This window comes from Triticum urartu, chromosome 4A (assembly GCF_056163025.1).
Source record: "Triticum urartu cultivar PI428250 chromosome 4A, HENAU_Tu73, whole genome shotgun sequence".
Lineage (NCBI taxonomy): Eukaryota > Viridiplantae > Streptophyta > Magnoliopsida > Poales > Poaceae > Triticum > Triticum urartu.
Genome location: NC_141876.1, coordinates 541,423,587 through 541,445,279, shown reverse-complemented (window position 1 = coordinate 541,445,279; position 21,693 = coordinate 541,423,587). Strand labels below are relative to the sequence as shown.

General features: G+C 47.6%; 1 protein-coding gene and 1 pseudogene across 1 annotated transcript; both read left to right on the top strand.

Annotated features, from left to right (window-relative positions):
• The first annotated feature begins 3,776 nt into the window (after nt 1-3,776).
• On the top strand, nt 3,777-6,129 carry LOC125552592 (cytochrome b561 and DOMON domain-containing protein At4g12980). The gene is made up of 2 exons (XM_048716194.2): nt 3,777-4,586; nt 5,360-6,129. The coding sequence occupies exons 1-2, from the start codon at nt 3,978-3,980 to the stop codon at nt 5,903-5,905; spliced, it is 1,155 nt and encodes a 384-aa protein (XP_048572151.1). The 5' UTR covers nt 3,777-3,977; the 3' UTR covers nt 5,906-6,129.
• Nucleotides 6,130-10,016: 3,887 nt separating this feature from the next.
• LOC125554855 (putative F-box/FBD/LRR-repeat protein At5g22670) lies at nt 10,017-11,837 on the top strand (annotated as a pseudogene).
• Nucleotides 11,838-21,693: the final 9,856 nt, after the last annotated feature.

The window sequence follows — 21,693 nt, the reverse complement described above, 5'->3', positions numbered from 1 at the left end:
CATACTGCTTTTCCTTCTAACTCCATTCCATTATATCTTTCTAACGTACTCGTTTCACCTGACAACATTAAAAATCTTGTTTCTGTTCGTTCTCTTACACGTGAAAATCCTGTCACCGTTGAATTTGACATGTTTGGCTTTTCTGTTAAGGATGCCCGTACCCGGATGATGCTCCACCGATGTGACAATCCCGACAAGCTTTACCCGGTCCACTCATCCACATCCTCCGTCGCTGCACCCATGGCGCTTTCCGCTGGAGTGGACCTTTGGCATGCTCGTCTTGGTCATCCCAACCCTACCACCCTTCGTCATATTCTTCGCAGTTTTTCATTCACGTGTAATAAGATTGACGATCACACTTGTCATGCTTGTCGTCTCGGCAAACATACTCGTCTACCCTTTAGCACTTCCTCGCATGTTGCTTCATACCCATTTGAGTTAATTCATAGTGATGTTTGGACCTCTCCTGTTGCAAGTAACATGGGCTATCTCTATTATCTCGTTATTCTTAATGATTTTTCGCACTATGTGTGGACCTTCCCGTTGTGGCGACAGTCGGATTCTGTTTCCACTCTCACCGCATTCTACTCCTATGTCTCCACGCAGTTTGGTCGCCCCATTCATACGTTGCAAACAGATAATGGGAGGGAGTTCGATAATCTTGCAATCCACAACCTTCTCGCCACACACGGCACGATTTTTCGTCTCACTTGCCCGTACACTTCGCAACAAAATGGCCGCGCTGAGCGCGTGCTTCGCACTCTTAATGACTGCGTTCGCACCCTCCTCTTTCACGCCAACGTGCCACCATGTTTCTGGCCTGACGCGCTCGCCACCGCATCACTACTCCTCAACATCCGTCCCTGTCGCACTCGCAGGAATTTTGCTCCTCATCATCTTTTGTTCGGCACGCCACCTTCCTACACCGAGCTTCGCATCTTCGGTTGCTTGTGCTACCCTAGCATCGCTTCCACTACTCCTCATAAGCTCGCACCACGGTCCGTGGCCTATATTTTTCTTGGCTATCCCCCCAACACCAAAGGCTGCCGCTGCTATGATCCTATCTCACATCGGGTCATCACTTTCCGACACGTTTACTTTGATGAGATGGTTTTTCCGTTTCAGCAGGTACCTTCGGATGTTGCGGCCTTGCCCGCTCCCGGTGACGGCCGCTCGCGCGCTTCTCTTGGGCCGCCTCCTGGCTTTGAGGGTGCCCCCCGTGCCCCGGGTCGAGTTCCTCCCCGGCCGGCTTCCTTAGGGGCTGCACCCTTCCCGGCGCCTGCGACGCCACCTGCGCCGCCTTCGGCGCGGGCCTCCTCGGCGCCCCCGAGCCCTCGCCTGCGGCCTCGCCCGCGGCCTCACCCGCGGCATCAGTGGCGGCAGGCTCTTCTTCGTCTTCGCCCGTCGCCCCAGACTCGTTGCCCCGCCCGATGACTCGCTCTCGGGCTGGTACCCTCCGCCCGAGTATGCGGTACACCAGCGATGAGTATCTTCTAGCCGCCTTCGTCTCCGAGCCGTCCCCTCTCCCGTCGTCAGCTCGAGCCGCCCTTCGGGACCCTCATTGGCTCGCTGCGATGCAGGAAGAGTTCGATGCGCTCCAACGGAACCGCACCTGGCAGCTTGTCCCTCGGCCACCTCGTGCCAACATCATCACGGGCAAGTGGGTCTTTCGGCATAAGACTCGTCCCGACGGGACTCTCGAGCGCTACAAAGCTCGCTGGGTGGTTTGAGGCTTTCGGCAACGTGCGGGCGTGGACTTCACCGACACTTTTGCTCTGGTTGTTAAACCGGGCACGATCCGCACCGTGCTTCAGCTGGCCGTCTCCCGAGCTTGGCCTGTGCATCAGTTGGACGTCTCCAACGCCTTCTTGCACGGCCACCTCGCCGAGCAGGTATTCTGTGAGCAGCCCACCGGCTCGTCGACGCCACACATCCAGACCATGTGTGCTTGCTCTCCTGTTCTCTTTACGGGTTGAAGCAGGCGCCTCGGGCCTGGTACCAGCGCATTGCTGCCTTCCTGCAGACGCTCGGATTTACATCGACCCGCTCCGACGCGTCCCTCTTCGTGTACCATCACGGAGTTGACACGGCCTACTTGTTGCTCTACGTCGACGACATCATCCTGACGGCATCCACTGTCGCGCTTCTCCAGCGGCTTACTGCTCGTCTTCGCGATGAGTTTGCCCTGAAGGACTTGGGGCCCCTCCACTACTTCCTCGGCATTGAGGTGGTTTGACGGCCAGATGGGTTCTTTCTGCATCAGCAGCGTTACGCCCATGAGCTTCTCGATCGTGCCGGCATGCTTAACTGCAAGCCTGCTCCCACGCCTGTTGACACCAAGGCCAATGTTTCATCTCCGGAGGGCTCTCCCGCATCCGACGCGGCCTTCTATCGCTCCATTGTGGGTGCCTTGCAGTACCTCACCTTGACGCGCCCCGACTTGCAGTATGCCGTTCAGCAGGTCTGTCTTCACATGCATGTTCCGCGTGACTCTCACTGGACCTTGGTGAAGCGTATCCTCCGTTACATACGCGGCACTACGTCCATGGGACTTACACTGACGGCCTCCGCCTCTACCAACTTCGTCGCCTACTCTGATGCGGACTGGGCTGGCTGTCCGAACACACAACGCTCCACTTCGGGATACTGTGTCTACCTTGGGCCGTCTCTGATCTCTTGGTCTTCCAAGCGACAGCCCACAGTCTCTCGCTCGAGTGCCGAGGCAGAGTATCGGGCAGTGGCTAACGCCGTTGCCGAATGCTCTTGGCTTCGTCAGCTGCTCCAGGAGTTGCTTTGTGATGTTCACAAGGCCACACTCGTCTACTGCGACAACGTCTCCGCCGTGTACCTCTCCGCCAACCCGGTCCACCATCGACGAACGAAGCACATTGAGCTCGACATACACTTTGTTCGTGAGCAGGTGGCCCTCGGGCGCATCCGGGTCCTCCACGTCCCGACGGCGCAACAGTTTGCCGATGTTATGACAAAAGGACTGCCTACTTCTGTTTTCGAGGAGTTCAGGTCCAGTCTTTGCGTCCCGGCGACGCTTCGACTGCGCGCGCGCGCGGGGGGGGGGGGGGGGGGTGGTGTGTGTTGAATATATGGTTTGTGCATGTACATTGTATAGTCCGGCCCACCTCCTAGTCATTGTATAGTTGAGGTTGTGACCCACCTTGTACTCCATATATACGTGCACTATGCACCGATCAATACATCGTGTAGCATTGCCAAAATATTCGTTTCCAACAACGCGTGCACGCCCATCCATGAAACTAGCAAATTAACAGTAGTACCTACTGATACTATTTTTTCTCCAAAAAAGCTTCTAATTAATCTCGCCAAAATGCCCGAACTGGAAATCACAGCAAGGGAAGAATCACAAAACGGTCCGTACTGGAATGAATCCCTTTGCACGGCATGGCATGGCATCGGTGTGATTGTAGCATCTATTCGTTCGTCGTACAGGCGATCCTTTCGTGCTGGAACAGTGGGTGGCTTCACTCGCTCACGCTGCCGAATATGCTTTGCCTTGCCGCTCTCTTTCTCAACTCTCAAAAAAATATAAAAAGAAACAGTTTGCGCTTTGCAGCGGGCATACAGCCTAGACATCATAGGAGGAAACGGTCTCCCGGCCTAGAACCTTTCAACGGAGATGTGAACTGTAGTACTACGTCCAGCCTCGGTTATTCAGCGCCATTTTTTTAGACGAGACAACTCAGAGAAGGGTCCGCCAAAGAGAACACCACTCCAGCAGCCAACAAGACTCCCTCCCGCGTCCCGGCGTGGAAGTTTCCACCCGCACGGCAGCCTCCCCAACAACCGCGCCCCCTCTCGTCGCCGACTCGCCGGTACATATACCTCCTCCCCCCGCCTCCTCCTCTCACCACCACCACCTCCCTCCGCTCCACCACCTCCTCCGCCTCCCGCGCTCCATTTCGCACCTCCAACCTCCTGCTCCGACCTCCACCGCTGCTGCCATGGCGCGGCCAGGGCACTCCACGGCGTGGCTCCCCCTCCTGGTGCTGCTCTTCGCGGCGGGCGCGGCGGCGCAGAGCGGCTGCCTCTCCGCGACCTTCACGGGGGGCCGCACGTTCCTCAAGTGCAACCAGCTGCCCGTGCTCGGCGCCAGCCTCCACTGGACGTACCACGCCGGGAACGGCACGGCCGACATCGCCTTCCGGGCGCCGTCCGGCGCCGACGGGTGGGTTGGCTGGGGCATCAACCCCGGCAGCAGCGGCATGGCCGGCAGCAACGTGTTCATCGCCTCGCAGAGCGCCGGCGCCGTCTCCGTGCTCACCACCATCCTCCGGAACACGGCCCCCACCCTCGACAACACCGCCCTCTCCTTCGACGTGCCCGTCCCGGCCAGCGCCGAGTACGCCGGCGGCGCCTACACCATCTACGCCACCGTGGCGCTGCCGGGCAACGCCACGTCGCACAACACGGTGTGGCAGGCCGGGCCCATCTCCGGCGGCCGCGTCTCGCAGCACTCCATATCGGGGCCCAACGTCCAGTCACTCCAGAGGCTCGACTTCCTCTCCGGCACCAGCACCGGCGCCTCCAACTCCAGGCTGCACCGCCGTAACGTAAGTTCCTCTTTTCTCCTCCGGCCGCCGCCCTGTCTCCCTGCCTCCAGCTTGATTGCTAGGTTAATCAAACAACTCCATCTAGTAAACCAAGACAAATATGCTCTTGGTTTTCTTCAACGGCTCGATGCTCCATTCGCTGTCGAATTGTTTACATGTTATGTTAGGTAAGTTATCACAAGTCATCTAGAGGACGGCGACATTGGTCATGACCAACTATTTATATTTCAGAGCCCTAAAAATTCAGTATAGTTGGAGATAATGATCAATTATATTATTTCAGACCCCTAAAATTCAGTTTAGTTGGAGATAATGATCGAGAGCTGGTCAGTTGATATAATTTGGACGTGACATATAAAGAAGGCCTAGGATTTCAATAGTACGATTTGATGGGTTCAGCGATCTGATCCACAGATAGCCTGATAGGGATGGCAATAAACTTATCTCCTTTTGCTCATGCGTTCCTTGACGAACCATGGTCAAACTCAACTCTGAGAAGCAACAAGCAGCCTGCATGCCGGGGGAGCTGCACCTGCACCAAACCTCTGAATTTTCACCAGCCCAACTTGATTTACTAGTAATAATATATTATATAGTATTATTACGCAGTTAGCCGCCTAGAGCTGTTCAATCATGGACGCACTTGATCATAAAACATTGCAAGTAGAAGAGTAATATTTTTTGACCAATGTTCCTCTTCTTGGTTTAATTAGGTCACAGTTTCACTATTATTAATTTCATTCTAACCATGCATGTGATTCATCCACAAACAGCTCCACGGAGTGCTGAACGGCGTGGGATGGGGCGTGCTGATCCCGCTGGGCGCCATGATCGCGCGCTACCTCCGCGTGTTCGAGGCGGCCGACCCGGCCTGGTTCTACCTCCACATCGCCTGCCAGATCTCCGGCTACGCGCTGGGCGTCGCCGGCTGGGGCCTGGGCCTCAAGCTGGGCAGCGAGTCCAAGGGCCTCACCTACACCACCCACCGCAGCATCGGCATCGCCATCTTCTGCCTCGCCACGCTCCAGGTCTTCGCGCTCTTCCTCCGGCCCGACAAGAAGAACAAGTACCGCGTCTACTGGAACGCCTACCACCACTCCGTCGGCTATTCCGTCATCGTCCTCGCCGCCGTCAACATCTTCAAGGGCCTCAACATCCTCAAGCCCGCCACCGGCTGGAAGACGAGCTACGTCGTCATCCTCGCCACGCTCGCCGGCGTCGTGCTCCTCCTCGAGGCCATCACCTGGGCCGTCGTCCTGCGCCGCCGCAAGCGCAACCGCGCCCACGCCGGCGCCAACGGGACCGGCGTGCAGCTATGATCGTCGTCACTTTGTCAGGATCGGATCGGCGTGCAGTTTTGGTTGCTGCTGCCATGTGTTTGGGAGATTCCATGTTTTTATCTTACTGTAGTACGTAGATCCTTTTTCTTCTTCTTCTTTTCCGACTTCTTTGCTGGCCCGCCATTGTATACATTCTTTCTTCGAGCTCATGTATGATTACTTTCATTTGTATGCATAGTGTATGTACGTATGGTGTCGATTTACATATGGCCCCGTGATTGCTTCTTCATCGATCAATGCCGTGATTTGATCGCGCGGACGAGATAACCCAAGTAGACTTCCGGCCAACGTCGGCTTCAATCAAACGTGCATCGGTCAGACGGGACAACAGGGGAGTTTTTTAGAGGGGCGTCAACGTCATCAGCTCATCACCTATAATATAACGCAACAAAAAGGATGAATTCCATATATGACACTTAAAACTTGCCCGTATTCTCATCTGCCATTAGAAATTTCCCTCTCCCAGATATGCCATTAAAAATTTGCACCGCATACAGATATGCCACTATGGTCAGTTTGACCGTTAGTTAACTGTCAAGCGGCATTTGGAAAGACGATTTTGCCCCTGGTACTGCAGCGGCGATACACTGTAGCAGTCCGAACAAATTTGGTCACTTCAAATTTGCGGGCAAACATACTGTAGCGTCCACTTTTACAAAAAAATGCCAGTTTTTTGAAACAATTTGTCTAATTCACATCTAAATGGTTCCTAAGGATGTCGCATCTAAGCTCCCACAAATAACACAGCAACAAGGAACAAAAAAAAAGCTGAGACAAAAAAAATAGACCACAAACATAGTGGACATTAGGTTAAATGTGACATAATTATGTCACATCTAGATGTGTCCTAGACAGACCCATTTTGAAATTACGAACAATTTTTTCAAAAAAAAAGTGTTACGAATTCAGAATTTGAAATTATGGAGATTTATTTTGAAATTCAAAAAATTGTTCGAATTTCAAATCTGTCCGGATGCTACAGTATATCATTGCTACAGTACAGACGCCCCGCAATTCGAGATTGGCCAAATTTGTTCGGAATGCTACAGTCCAGGGGCAAAGTTGTCTTTTCACATGCCACTTGACAGTCAACCAATGGTCAAACTGGCCATAGTGGCATATCTGTGCACGGTGCAAATTTTCAATGGCATATTTGAGAAAAAGAAATTTCCAATGACAGATGAGGGTACGGGTAAGTTTTGAGTGGCATATATGGAATTCACCCCAACAAAAATGAGGACCATCTCTTCTTGTCTTGTCTTCCGAGTTTGACAGCTTCATAACCTCGTAGAGTCATAGGGGCCTGGGCTGCACGGAGAGTGTGGGGATCGCGAAAACGATGGTTCAAGATGTCCTCCTCGAGGCAATCTGACCGGTTGTTCAAAAGATCTCTTGAAAAAAGTTGCTGATGAGATGGGTTTAACTTTAAGTAACTGAGATGTCTCAAAGGCCGTAATAATGGCGTCGTGAAAATGATGCTGAGATTAGTTTTTCAGTAAGTCGCTGTGCCAAGCGGAAGACTATGTGCTACGTTGACAAACACTAAATACGAACTGCCGGTATTCAACAATAACGTGCAGCGCTAGTTTCTCCCGCAAAAAACAAAAGGAAAACAAAAACGTGCAACGCTATTTGTGATGTAACCTTCTGCTGTTCCGCGCGAGGCAGACGTATAATCGCTTTTTCGAAAGTTGAACATGCCAATGGTAAACCGCCCTTGCATTCTAGAGTGCATAGCAAAAGGAGTATGCGAGCATGATGCTCCGTTGACGTAGATATGACACCACTTAGAAAGAGTCCAGTTTCCATCCAAAATATGTTGAATAATTGAGCAATTTTTCATCAAGTTTGATCTATAAAAAATAGGGCCGTCTACATAAATTCGAGGCCCGATGCAAAATAGTAGATGAACATGGTAATCATAATTTATATGATGAGCTTAACATAGTGATGTAATTAGCCATGAAGTCGGGTACATAGCAGACAAACATCGTATCCATATCGATTGCTAGTACGACAGTATCTAGAAAAATCCGAAACATAAGGGATAGGAGAGCGTATGGCGCAGTGGAAGAAGAATCGGTCGCCATGTAATCGAGCAGTTGTCCGCGGCCATGATGAAGAAAAGCCGAGCAGTCGCGGGAGAGAGCTCCTCAAAAACTTCCACCCCTCTCTCGTACAAGATCACAAAAGACAGTGTCTCGGAGGCCTACGTCGAGGAGTGAGATGGGAAAGCGGTAGGTAGTGCAATGCTGAGGACATATTTGTGGGCTAATTGTAATCCTTTCATTTCAAAATAAAAGGTACATTGCTTTTTTCGAAAGTCAAACATTTATATGTTTGATCAAGCTAAAAATAATATCAACATCTAAAATACTCTCTCCGTTCACAAATATAAGTTGTTTTAATTTTGTTCTGAATATGATGTATATAGAAAAGTTTTAGTGTGTTTGTTCACTTATTTTAGTCCGTGTGTAGTCCATATTGAGATATCCAAAACATCTTATATTTGTGAAAAGTGGGAATACCATATATGGAATGAAATGATGAAAAATACCTTTGGAATGATAGTAATCCAATACTTTTTTTTTACAAATTTGACCAAGCATGAAAAGTTTGAGTTTCAAAAATTATAGTACATCCTATATTCTACTCCTATATTGGATTTTCAAAACAAATGAAGTTCGTTGGGAGGGCATGGCAAATCGAACGTTTTCATGTCAATTTGTATTGTCCGCGGATGGCAAATTTCTTTAGTATGAATGGAAAATCCGCTCAGTTCAGATTTTCACTAGGTTTTGTCGTGCTTGCTGAAGAAATTTGCCATTCTTATGACAACATAAATTATCATAAAAATCATTCGTTTTGTCAACACCCTCCCAGTGAACATCGGGACAATAAATATGTCTCTTTTATAGTATTTTAGATGAATGGGGAAGTATTTTGGGGAGTACCAAAGTATTTTAGTTGTAATGAAACATTACTTATTATGCAACTTTGCAGCTCATGCTAATTTTGTTGTTGTTCCCTTGCAAATAATCCGTTCTTGTGAAAACTATCTGGAGGATAGTTATGCCCATGTGTTGTGTTCCTGGTCACTCTGTGCATTTGAAAACCAAACCAAAAATAAACCGAACCGAATCAAATTTATGGTTTTTATGGTTTCTGGTTTCGGTATGGTATGAATTTTTCATACCGATTTGAACTTTGATTTTTATGGTATATACCGAAAAACCAAAGTAAAAAATAATTTTATGTTTCTTGTATGAATAATCATACAAATTGTCATTCTTCCTGTACATGAGTCAAATTCACTACTAAGCACGTAATTGCAGTTGCCGTGTATGTTTATCTGATTGCCACGTACACGCAACTGCAGTTGCCGTCTAGCAATCGATTCATAGTTGCCATGTGTGTTTGCCTAGTTGCCATGTACGCGCAACTGCAGTTGCCATCCAACAATGTACGACTGTCATGTGGGCGAAAAGCAGTTCGCCCACACGCACGTGGACTAGGTGGTGGCTGTGTGGGCAGAAACTAATTCGCCCACACAGCGCAGCTGGCAACCGCGTGTTGTGACGCGTGTGGGCGACCTCTCGAACGCCCACACACCAGCCTTGTCCTACGTGGCATGCGAAAACTGCCTCGGTGTGTCAATATTCATGCAAACTTAACCGGACGGTGATCCAGATGTGTGGGCGAGTTGCAATGTTGCCACAAGTGTGGGCGTTAGTGTTTTCGTAAATATTTCTCTTTTATAGTATTTTATAGATGGATGGTGAAGTATTTTGGGGAGTACCAAAGTATTTTAGTTGTAATGAAACATTACTTATTATGCAACTTTGCAGCTAATGCTAATTATGTTGTTGCAATTTGTAAATAATCTATACTTGTCAAATCTACCGGGAGAGTTTTTTCTTTTGTGAGGAAGTTCCTGCTCCACTCCACACTCCACAGACAGCACGCGCTGTTGAAAACCCTCGTCCTCACTCCCCACCAAGGCGATGCCGCCGCCGGCGACGGCCTCAACCTTGGGCAACTTGGGGGTCGCGGTGATGAACGAGAAGCTGCTCCACGAGCATGACCTACACGAGATGGATGCGCTCTACCGCCGCTTGCTGAACCGCACCGCCCCGCCCCGCCCGTCTCTGCTGTAGCTCGCCTCTCTGCCCTCCCCCCCGAAGACGCCGTCGACCGCGTCAGCCGCCTTCCCGACGCGGTCCTCTGCCACATCGTCTCCATCCTTCCCGTCAAGGACGCCGTGCGCACTGCCACACTCTCCCACCGTTGGCGCGGGGTCTGGCGCTCCGCCCCGCTCGTCCTCGTCGATGCCGATCTCGCCCCCGCCACCTCCGCCCTGTCCCGCGTGCTCGAAGAGCACCCGGGGCCCTTCCGCTGCGTCCACCTGATCAAGAGTTGTAGGAAGGAGTTCCATGGCCTGCTCACGTGCTGGATCGAGCTTCTCGCCGCCAAGGGCATACTGGAACTCGTCATCCTCGACCAATGGGATCCTCCATTCAACGCCGTCCTCCCCTCCACCTTATTCGGCATGGCCACCCTCACCCGGCTCCACCTTGGCTCCTGGAAGTTCCCGGACACGGCCGGCCACCCGCGCTCCGCCTCTTTCCCCAAACTCCGTCAGCTCGGGCTCTACAACATCCTTGTAGAGAGCAGGGATTTGGACTTCATCCTCGACAGGAGCCCCGTGCTGGAGACGCTCAGTGTCGAAGGTAATTTTTTCATGCTCCGGCTCCGCCTTGTCAGCCAAAGCCTCTGGTGCGTGCCGATCATGGGGTCCTTCTTCGAAGAAATCTTCATGGTGAACGCCCCACGCCTTGAGCGGCTCATCAATCTGGAAGGCTGGACCCATGATAGCAGTCGCACCAAGGTGAAGATTGGCCATGCCCCCAAGCTGCGCCTGTTGGCATACTTGGATTTGGACCCAGGGAATCAGGTCCTAGAGGTCGGCAACACCATCATCAAGGTGCCTCATCTTGTTCACCATAAATTCCCAACTGATCAGTGTTAAATTTGTGATCTTTCTCTTGTTAATTGTCTGCTTGTGATGTGAATGCGATTACATTTGTAGGCTGGGATAAGGGTGAGCCCAAGAACCATGGTACCAAGTGTGAGAATCCTGGCATTTGAAGTGCGTTTTGGAGTACGCAATGATGCCAAGATGATTCCCAATGTCCTCAGATGCTTTCCTAATGTTGAGACGCTCCACATCAAGGTCTTCTTTTAGCCTTCATTTGCATAATGTAATAGCATCACGTTGCTAATGTCTTTCGATAGCTGATGAACTGAATGTGCTTTTAATTGATTGAATTTTCAGTCTGGAAAGCCTGATCAATCCACTGGCAAGCTCAACCTAAAGTTCTGGCATGAGTCTGGTACCATAGAATGCATCCGGTCCCGCATCAAGCTACTGGCTTTCCATGCTTTATGAGGGGGTCGAATTGAGCTCGCCTTCCTCAAATATTTCTTTGAGAGTGCATTGGTATTGAAGGAGGTGTCTATTCGGTTGTCTGCTGGCTTCACTTTGGCGGAGGAGGTGCATTCCAGAGTGGCGAGTCTGGGGTCCAGGAAACGGGACAGTGAAACCCCCATAGTGCGGGTCACTGGCTGGTCTGATCCTCAAGGAGGTTTCATCCAGAGCTTCAAGAGAGGATCTGAATTTTCTCTTCAGGGTCCTTTTGCGAACTATTGAAGTCACAGCAGGTGCCTATGTATTTCATCATGCATGCAACATTAATGTTGTTAAGATTTGTTTTCACCGTTGAATATTTGCCCGATCTCTTGTTTCTTCTAGCACATGATTAGCTTAAGTGTCGAAGTTAGTAGTATCAGTGTGATTTTCTTTAGCTTGCTGTGTGGTCTTCAGGGATCAGAAATTATGATAAACAGCAAGCAGTCGGGTCATTGCACATTTATCTCTACCGATTCTTATGACACTGAGAGAATAATCTAGTTTCTTGAAATGCATTTTTTGAGTCAATATCCTCATGATCCCTGTAACTGAATGATCAGTTGAATTGATCTGACACTCACGCGGAGTTCCTTAATTTGTCATGTGCATAACTGCATATAGATATAGGCGACACCCAGACACAAATCCCTGCATACGGAAGGATCACCAATTAAGGTATTAAAGATAGTCAGCTTCCATTTTAGATATTTTCCTTTTTCTGTTTCATTTCCTTCTAAATAGTATCACTGCCCAAGGGTAGCTGATAGAAACCGTGAACAAAGCCATTTCATGGCTAGTTCTGAACGCATACATACAATTTACCTTTTTGAACAAATACAGTGAACTCCAAATTCCATCCAGGATGTTGAAGCCATGCGATCGATAATGTCCAACTTCCTCCACAAAAACGTTTTTAGAGGAAAAGGGCCACAGCCCCTGCTCCATTACTCATAACGAAGCAAAGATATGTTTATACAGAAGTAGCACGCGGAAGCCAGCAGCTCACTGCTTCAGCCAAAAGCACCACACAGGCACTAAACAAAAACACACACAACTAGCCCTGACAGAGTCAAATCAAAAGCAACAACACAAGAAGGCTCTCACAGCCAAATAAATTCAATATTACAACACCCGCAGCTAAGACATCAAGACGGCATCATTTTTTGGAGTTTTTTGATGTGTTCACAATCCAGCTTCTGGCTGATCTTCATAGGGCCTCCCAACTTCAGCCAGGATCTGGCCACATCAGAAGAGGAGGGCTTCTTGCCAGCAGCTCCAATTCTGCCGCGCATCTCTCAAGCCTGCCTTTGACATGGCCTGAGGTTAGGCATCCCCATGTAGAAAAATTCAGCGCAGTTTTTCGCCATAGCCTGCATTCCAGGCCAAGCAACATAATTGAAAACCATGTCATTTCGGGTTTTCCAGATAGCCCACAAACCCGCTGCATGAATGATATTAATTGCAGCGAATCTGTCTCCTCTAGAGCAACAGGAAGAGAAAGACATCGTATTGATGCCCCCTTCATATCCAACTAGTCTAGATACTGTTGGGGAACGTAGTAATTTCAAAAAATTTCCTACGCACACGCAAGATCATGGTGATGCATAACAACGAGAGGGGAGAGTGTTGTCTACGTACCCTCGTAGACCGACAACGGAAGCGTTATGACAACGCGGTTGATGTAGTCGTACGTCTTCACGGCCCGACCGATCAAGCACAGAAACTACGGCACCTCCGAGTTTTAGCACACGTTCAGCTCGATGACGATCCCCGGACTCCGATCCAGCAAAGTGTCGGGGAAGAGTTCTGTCAGCACGACGGCATGGTGACAATCTTGATGTTCTACCGTCGCAGGGCTTCACCTAAGCACCGCTACAATATTATCGAGGAGTGTGGTGGAAGGGGGCACCGCACACGGCTAAGAAAACGATCACGAGGATCAACTTGTGTGTCTAGAGGTGCCCCTGCCCCCGTATATAAAGGAGCAAGGGGGGAGGCCGGCCGGCCCTTGGGCGTGCCAAGGAGGAGGAGTCCTCCTCCTAGTAGGAGCAGGACTCCCCTCTTTCCTACTCCTACTAGGAGGGGGAAAGGAAGGGGGAGAGGGAGAAGGAAAGGGGGGCGCCGCCCCCCCTCTCCTAGTCCAATTTGGACCAGAGGGGGAGGGGGCGCGCGGCCCACCCTGGCCGCCCCTCTCTCTCTCCACTAGGGCCCATAAGGCCCATTACTTCTCCCGGGGGGTTCCGGTAACCCTCCGGCTCTCCGGTTTTCTCCGAAATCACCCGGAACACTTCCCGTGTCCGAATATAGCCGTCCAATATATCAATCTTTATGTCTCGACCATTTCGAGACTCCTCGTCATGTCCGTGATCATATCCGGGACTCTGAACAAACTTCGGTACATCAAAATATATAAACTCATAATGAAACTGTCATCGTAACGTTAAGCGTGCGGACCCTACGGGTTCGAGAACAATGTAGACATGACCGAGACATGTCTCCGGTCAATAACCAATAGCGGAACCTGGATGCTCATATTGGCTCCCACATATTCTACGAAGATCTTTATTGGTCAGACCGCATAACAACATACTTTGTTCCCTTTGTCATCGGTATGTTACTTGCCCGAGATTCGATCGTCGGTATCTCAATACCTAGTTCAATCTCGTTACCGTCAAGTCTCTTTACTCATTTCGTAATACATCATCTCACAACTAACTCATTAGTTGCAATGCTTGCAAGGCTTATGTGATGTGCATTACCGAGAGGGCCCAGAGATACCTCTCCGACAATCGGAGTGACAATCCTAATCTCGAAATATGCCAACCCAACATGTACCTTTGGAGACACCTTTAGAGCTCCTTTATAATCACCCAGTTACGTTGTGACGTTTGGTAGCACACAAAGTGTTCCTCCGGCAAACGGGAGTTGCATAATCTCATAGTCATAGGAACATGTATAAGTCATGAAGAAAGCAATAACAACATACTAAACGATCGGGTGCTAAGCTAATGTAATGGGTCATGTCAATCACATCATTCTCCTAATGATGTGATCCCGTTAATCAAATGACAACACATGTCTATGGTTAGGAAACATAACCATCTTCATTAACGAGCTAGTCAAGTAGAGGCACACTAGTGACGTTTAGTTTGTCTACGTATTCACACAAGTATTATGTTTCCGGATAATACAATTCTAGCATGAATAATAAAATTTTATCATGATATAAGGAAATAAATAATAACTTTATTATTGCCTCTAGGGCATATTTCCTTCAGTCTCCCACTTGCACTAGAGTCAATAATCTAGATTACACAGTAATGATTCTAACACCCATGGAGCTTTGGTGCTGATCATGTTTTGCTCGTGGAAGAGGCTTAGTCAACGGGTCTGCTACATTCAGATCCGTATGTATCTTGCAAATCTCTATGTCTCCCACCTGGACTAGATCCCGGATGGAATTGAAGCGTCTCTTGATGTGCTGGGTTCTCTTGTGAAATCTGGATTCCTTTGCCAAGGCAATTGCACCAGTATTGTCACAAAAGATTTTCATTGGACCCGATGCACTAGGTATGACACCTAGATCGAATATGAACTCTTTCATCCAGACTCCTTCGTTTGCTGCTTCCGAAGCAGCTATGTACTCCGCTTCACATGTAGATCCCACCACAACGCTTTGTTTAGAACTGCACCAACTGACAGCTCCACCGTTTAATGTAAACATGTATCTGGTTTGCGATTTAGAATTGTCCGGATCAGTGTCAAAGCTTGCATCAACGTAACCATTTACGATGAGCTCTTTGTCACCTCCATATATGAGAAACATATCCTTAGTCCTTTTCAGGTATTTCAGGATGTTCTTGACCGCTGTCCAGTGATCCACTCCTGGATTACTTTGGTACCTCCCTGCTAGACTTATAGCAAGACATACATCAGGTCTGGTACACAGCATTGCATACATGATAGAGCCTATGGCTGAAGCATAGGGAACATCTTTCATTTTCTCTCTATCTTCTGCAGTGGTCGGGCATTGAGTCTTACTCAATTTCACACCTTGTAACACAGGCAAGAATCCTTTCTTTGCTTGATCCATTTTGAACTTCTTCAAAACTTTGTCAAGGTATGTGCTTTGTGAAAGTCCAATTAAGCGTCTTGATCTATCTCTATAGATCTTAATGCCCAATATGTAAGCATCTTCACCGAGGTCTTTCATTGAAAAACTCTTATTCAAGTATCCCTTTATGCTATCCAAAAATTCTATATCATTTCCGATTAGTAATATGTCATCTACATATAATATCAGAAATGCTACAGAGCTCCCACTCACTTTCTTGTAAATACAGGATTCTCCAAAAGTCTGTACAAAACCAAATGCTTTGATCACATTATCAAAGCGTTTATTCCAACTCTGAGAGGCTTGCACCAGTCCATAAATGGATCGCTAGAGCTTGCACACTTTGTTAGCTCCCTTTGGATCGACAAAACCTTCTGGCTGCATCATATACAACTCTTCTTCCAGAAATCCATTCAGGAATGCAGTTTTGACATCCATCTGCCAAATTTCATAATCATAAAATGCGGCAATTGCTAACATGATTCGGACAGACTTAAGCATCGCTACGGGTGAGAAGGTCTCATCGTAGTCAATCCCTTGAACTTGTCGAAAACCTTTTGCGACAAGTCAAGCTTTGTAGACAGTAACATTACCGTCAGCGTCAGTCTTCTTCTTGAAGATCCATTTATTCTCAATTGCTTGCCGATCTTTGGGCAAGTCAACCAAAGTCCACACTTTGTTCTCATACATGGATCCCATCTCAGATTTCATGGCTTCAAGCCATTTTGCGGAATTTGGGCTCACCATCGCTTCTCCATAGTTCGTAGGTTCATCATGATCTAGTAGCATGACTTCCAGAATAGGATTACCGTACCACTCTGGTGTGGATCTTACTCTGGTTGATCTACGAGTTTCAGTAGTATCTTGTTCTGAAGTTCCATGATTATCATCATTAGCTTCCTCACTAATTGGTGTAGATATCACAGAAACCGGTTTCTGTGATGTACTACTTTCCAATAAGGGAGCAGGTACAGTTACCTCATCAAGTTCTACTTTCCTCCCACTCACTTCTTTCGAGAGAAACTCCTTCTCTAGAAAGTTTCCGAACTTAGCAACAAAAGTCTTGCCTTCGGATCTGTGATAGAAGGTGTATCCAATAGTTTCCTTTGGATATCCTATGAAGACACATTTCTCTGATTTGGGTTCGAGCTCATCAGGTTGAAGCTTTTTCACATAAGCTCGCAGCCCCAAACTTTCAGAAACGACAACTTTGGTTTCTTGCCAAACCACAGTTCATAAGGCGTCGTCTCAACAGATTTTGATGGTGCCCTATTTAACGTGAATGCGGTCGTCTCTAAAGCATAACCCCAAAATGATAGAGGTAAATCAGTAAGAGACATCATAGATCGCACCATATCTAGTAAAGTACGATTACGACGTTCGGACACACCATTACGCTGTGGTGTTTCGGGTGGCGTGAGTTGCGAAACTATTCCGTATTGTTTCAAATGTACACCAAACTCGTAACTCAAATATTCTCCTCCACGATCAGATCGTAGGAATTTTATTTTCTTGTTACGATGATTTTCAACTTCACTCTGAAATTCTTTGAACTTTTCAAATGTTTTAGACTTATGTTTCATTAAGTAGATATACCCATATCTGCTTAAGTCATCTGTGAAGGTGAGAAAATAACGATATCCGCCACGAGCCTCAACATTCATCGGACCACATACATCTGTATGTATGATTTCCAACAAATTTGTTGCTCTCTCCATAGTACCGGAGAACGGTGTTTTGGTCATCTTGCCCATAAGGCACGGTTCGCAAGTACCAAGTGATTCATAATCAAGTGGATCCAAAAGTCCATCAGTATGGAGTTTCTTCATGCGCTTTACACCGATATGACCTAAATGGCAGTGACACAAATAAGTTGCACTATCATTATCAACTCTGCATCTTTTAGCTTCAATATTATGAATATGTGTGTCACTACTATCGAGATTTAATAAGAATAAACCACTCTTCAAGGGTGCATGACCATAAAAGATATTACTCATATAAATAGAACAACCATTATTCTCTGATTTAATTGAATAACCGTCTCGCATCAAACAAGATCTAGATATAATGTTCATGCTCAACGCTGGCACCAAATAACAAGTATTTAGGTCTAATACTAATCCCAAAGGTAGATGTAGAGGTAGCGTGCCGACCGTGATCACATCGACTTTGGAACCATGCGCATCGTCACCTCGTCCTTAGCCAATCTTTGCTTAATCCGTAGTCCTTGTTTCGAGTTGCAAGTATTAGCAACAGAATCAGTATCAAATACCCAGGTGCTACTGCGAGCATTAGTAAGGTACACATCAATAACATGTATATCATATATACCTTTGTTCACCTTGCCATCCTTCTTATCCGCTAAATACTTGGGGCAATTCCGCTTCCAGTGACCAGTCTGCTTGCAGTAGAAGCACTCAGTTTCAGGCTTAGGTCCAGATTTGGGTTTCTTCTCCTGAGCAGCAACTTGCTTGCTGTTCTTTTTGAAGTTCCCCTTCTTCTTCCCTTTGCCCTTTTTCTTGAAACTAGTGGTCTTGTTGACCATCAACACTTGATGCTCCTTCTTGATTTCTACCTCCGCAGCTTTCGGCATTGCGAAGAGGTCGGGAATTGTCTTATTCATCCCTTGCATATTATAGTTCATCACGAAACTCTTGTAGCTAGGTGGAAGTGATTGGAGAATTCTGTCAATGACGCAATCATATGGAAGATTAACTTCCAATTGAATCAAGTAATTATTATACCCAGACATTTTGAGTATATGCTCACTGGCAGAACTGTTCTCCTCCATCTTGCAGCCATAGAACTTATTGGAGACTTCATATCTCTCAATCCGGGCATTTGCTTGAAATATTAACTTCAACTCCGGGAACATCTCATATGCTCCATGACGTTCAAAACGTCGTTGAAGTCCCGATTCTAAGCCGTAAAGCATGGCACACTGAACTATCGAGTAGTCATCAGCTTTGCTCTGCCAGACGTTCATAACATCTGGTGTTGCTCCAGCAGCAGGCCTGGCACCCAGCGGTGCTTCCAGGACGTAATTCTTCTGTGCAGCAATGAGGATAATCCTCAAGTTACGGACCCAGTCCGTGTAGTTGCTACCATCATCTTTCAACTTTGCTTTCTCAAGGAACGCATTAAAATTCAACGGAACAACAACACGGGCCATCTATCTACAATCAAACATAAACAAGCAAGATACTATCAGGTACTAAGTTTATGATAAATTTAAGTTCAATTAATCATATTACTAAAGAACTCCCACTTAGATAGACATCCCTCTAATCCTCCAAGTGATCACGTGATCCAAATCAACTAAACCATGTCCGATCATCACGTGAGATGGAGTAGCTTCATTGGTGAACATCACTATGTTGATCATATCTACTATATGATTCACGCTCGACCTTTCGGTCTCCGTGTTCCGAGGCCATATCTGTATATGCTTGGCTCGTCAAGTATAACCTGAGTATTCCGCGTGTGCAACTATTTTGCACCCGTTATATTTTAACGTAGAGCCTATCACACCCGATCATCACGTGGTGTCTCAGCATGAAGAACTTTTGCAATGGTGCATACTCAGGGAGAACACTTCTTGATAATTAGCAAGAGATCATCTTAAAATGCTACCGTCAATCAAAGCAAGATAAGATGCATAAAGGATAAACATCACATGCAATCAATATAACTGATATGATATGGCCATCATTATCTTGTGCTTGCGATCTCCATCTTCGAAGCACCGTCATGATCACCATCGTCACCGGCCCGGCACCTTGATCTCCATCGTAGCATCGTTGTCGTCTCGCCAATCTTATGCTTCTACGACTATCGCTACCGCTTAGTGATAAAGTAAAGCATTACAGGGCGATTGCATTGCATACAATAAAGCGACAACCATATGGCTCCTGCCAGTTGCCAATAACTCGGTTACAAAACATGATCATCTCATACAATAAAATTTAGCATCATGTATTGACCATATCACATCACAACATGCCCTGCAAAAACAAGTTAGACGTCCTCTACTTTGTTGTTGCAAGTTTTACGTGGTTGCTACGGGCTTTAAGCAAGAACCAATCTTACCTATGCATCAAAAACCACAACGATAGCTTGTCAAGTTGGTGCTATTTTAACCTTCGCAAGGACCGGGCGTAGCCACACTCGGTTCAACTAAAGTTGGAGAAATTGACACCCGCCGGCCACCTGTGTGCAAAGCACGTCGGTAGAACCAGTCTCACGTAAGCGTACGCGTAATGTCGGTCCGGGCCGCTTCATCCAACAATACCGCCGAACCAAAGTATGACATGCTGGTAAGCAGTATGACTTATATCGCCCACAACTCACTTGTGTTCTACTCGTGCACAACATCAACGCGTAAAACCTAGGCTCGGATGCCACTGTTGGGGAACGTAGTAATTTCAAAAAAATTCCTACGCACACGCATGATCATGGTGATGCATAACAACGAGAGGGGAGAGTGTTGTCTATGTACCCTCGTAGACCAACAACGGAAGTGTCGTGGTTTTGTCACGGCAGATGTCCTAGAGAAAGGACTTAGTCGTGGAGCCATCGCGACGGGTTAGCTTGAAGGGGTTAAAGCGGACACAAGGACGCAAGAGAGTTTATACTAGTTCGGCCCCTTCGATGAAGGTAAAAGCCTACGTCTAGTTGTGATGGAATTGATGGGGTTTCGATGACTAGGGAGCAAACAAGCTTCGCCTATGTCTCGAGTTGTTGTCTGTTGTCCTTGAACCGCCGCCGGGTCGTCCCCTTATATACATGGGTGACGCCCGTCGGTTTACAGAGTCCCAACACCGGCTCATAGATGTGTCCGGTTTGGTCTCTACTTATTCCTAACTTACAATACAAGTTACATATTGACGCCGGTTTACGGCTACAGGCTCTCAACCGATTATGGGTCTTGAGCCCTCATCTACCTTCATGGGCTTTAACATACTTAACTACTGATGAAGTTAACCCAGCCCAGATAGGCCGGTTTACGCCCAGTACTAATATCCCCAACATTAGGCCCCAGATTGATTTGAACAGGTTCATGTCAATCCTTAGCAAAAACTTCATCTTCAACATCTTCTTGTAGTTTGGTGAACCGCCGTGATATCATCTTCTCTGATTGCTGTAAACCGGTGTGACGTCATCTGTCATAAAGAAACTATCCATGATACCTTCTTGTTTAATAGATCTGCGATAATCGAGGCGACAGCTTTGTTTCCAAACTTGCGGCCCCTTGATTTTCGCGCCTGACCCATGTCCCTTGCTTATAAATAGGACCGAAGGGTCATTTCTTTTTCCCCTTCATGCCCTTCTGCTTCATCTTCCTCGCGTCGCCCAGCTTCGGAGCTCCGCCGCCACCGTCGACCTCTGCACCAACTTTGGCCGCCGCATCACCCTGAGCGTATCAGAGCACCGCGGCGACCTTCCGCTTCTTCCTCAGCTCCGGTAAGTCTTCTATCCTTTTCATCATAGATCTGTTCTAGGGTTTCCATGTTCTCTAGCGTTCATCGCTTGCTTCTTGTTCATATGATAGATCCTTAGACGAGTCTGTGAATCTTTGCTCTGTGTAGCAGTAGTTTTTATCCTCCATTTTCACTTTCGCATATTAAGACCATAGATCTTATCCGTACCTTCGCTTATTAATTCGGCACTGCTCCTTTTGGGCCTTGAATATTTATCTCCTTTATGAACATGTTCCAGATCCAAAGCTGTAGTATAATCTTGTGAAATCTGTTTTTGTGTACTTACTCATCTGCAGTCTTGACTGTTCAATGTTTAGACCAGGCGGTTTAACTTTGTAGAAAAAATTGACAAACCGGTATATACCATTAGTCCCCTTGTTGAACCGCCAGATGTGGGTTGCTTCATGAAACTCTGGTTCAGATAGTTCTGTCTCCGGTTTAACAGTGCCCATACCAATGTACCTTGATCAAATGCATTTTTGAACCGGGATCTTCTACCTTGTAGATTCCATCATGGCCAAGCAAGTATATGAGTGCAATTGGGTTCCTTCTCGCGTCACAGAGGATCAACTGGACGATTTAGTCCTGATTGGCGCTTTAGGCAGTAAAGATACCATCCATTGGAGGGCTCCTGGCAAAGAATGCCCTCCCACACCTCGAGAAGGAGAGGTTGTTGTTTTCGTAGATCACTTAGCCCGGG

Coding starts and splice junctions, on each gene's coding strand:
- LOC125552592 (XM_048716194.2), top strand. CDS start 3,978: ATGGCGCGGCCAGGGCACTCCACGGCGTGGCTCCCCCTCCTGGTGCTG. Junction 4,587..5,359: donor CCAGGCTGCACCGCCGTAAC/GTAAGTTCCTCT, acceptor ATCCACAAACAG/CTCCACGGAGTGCTGAACGG.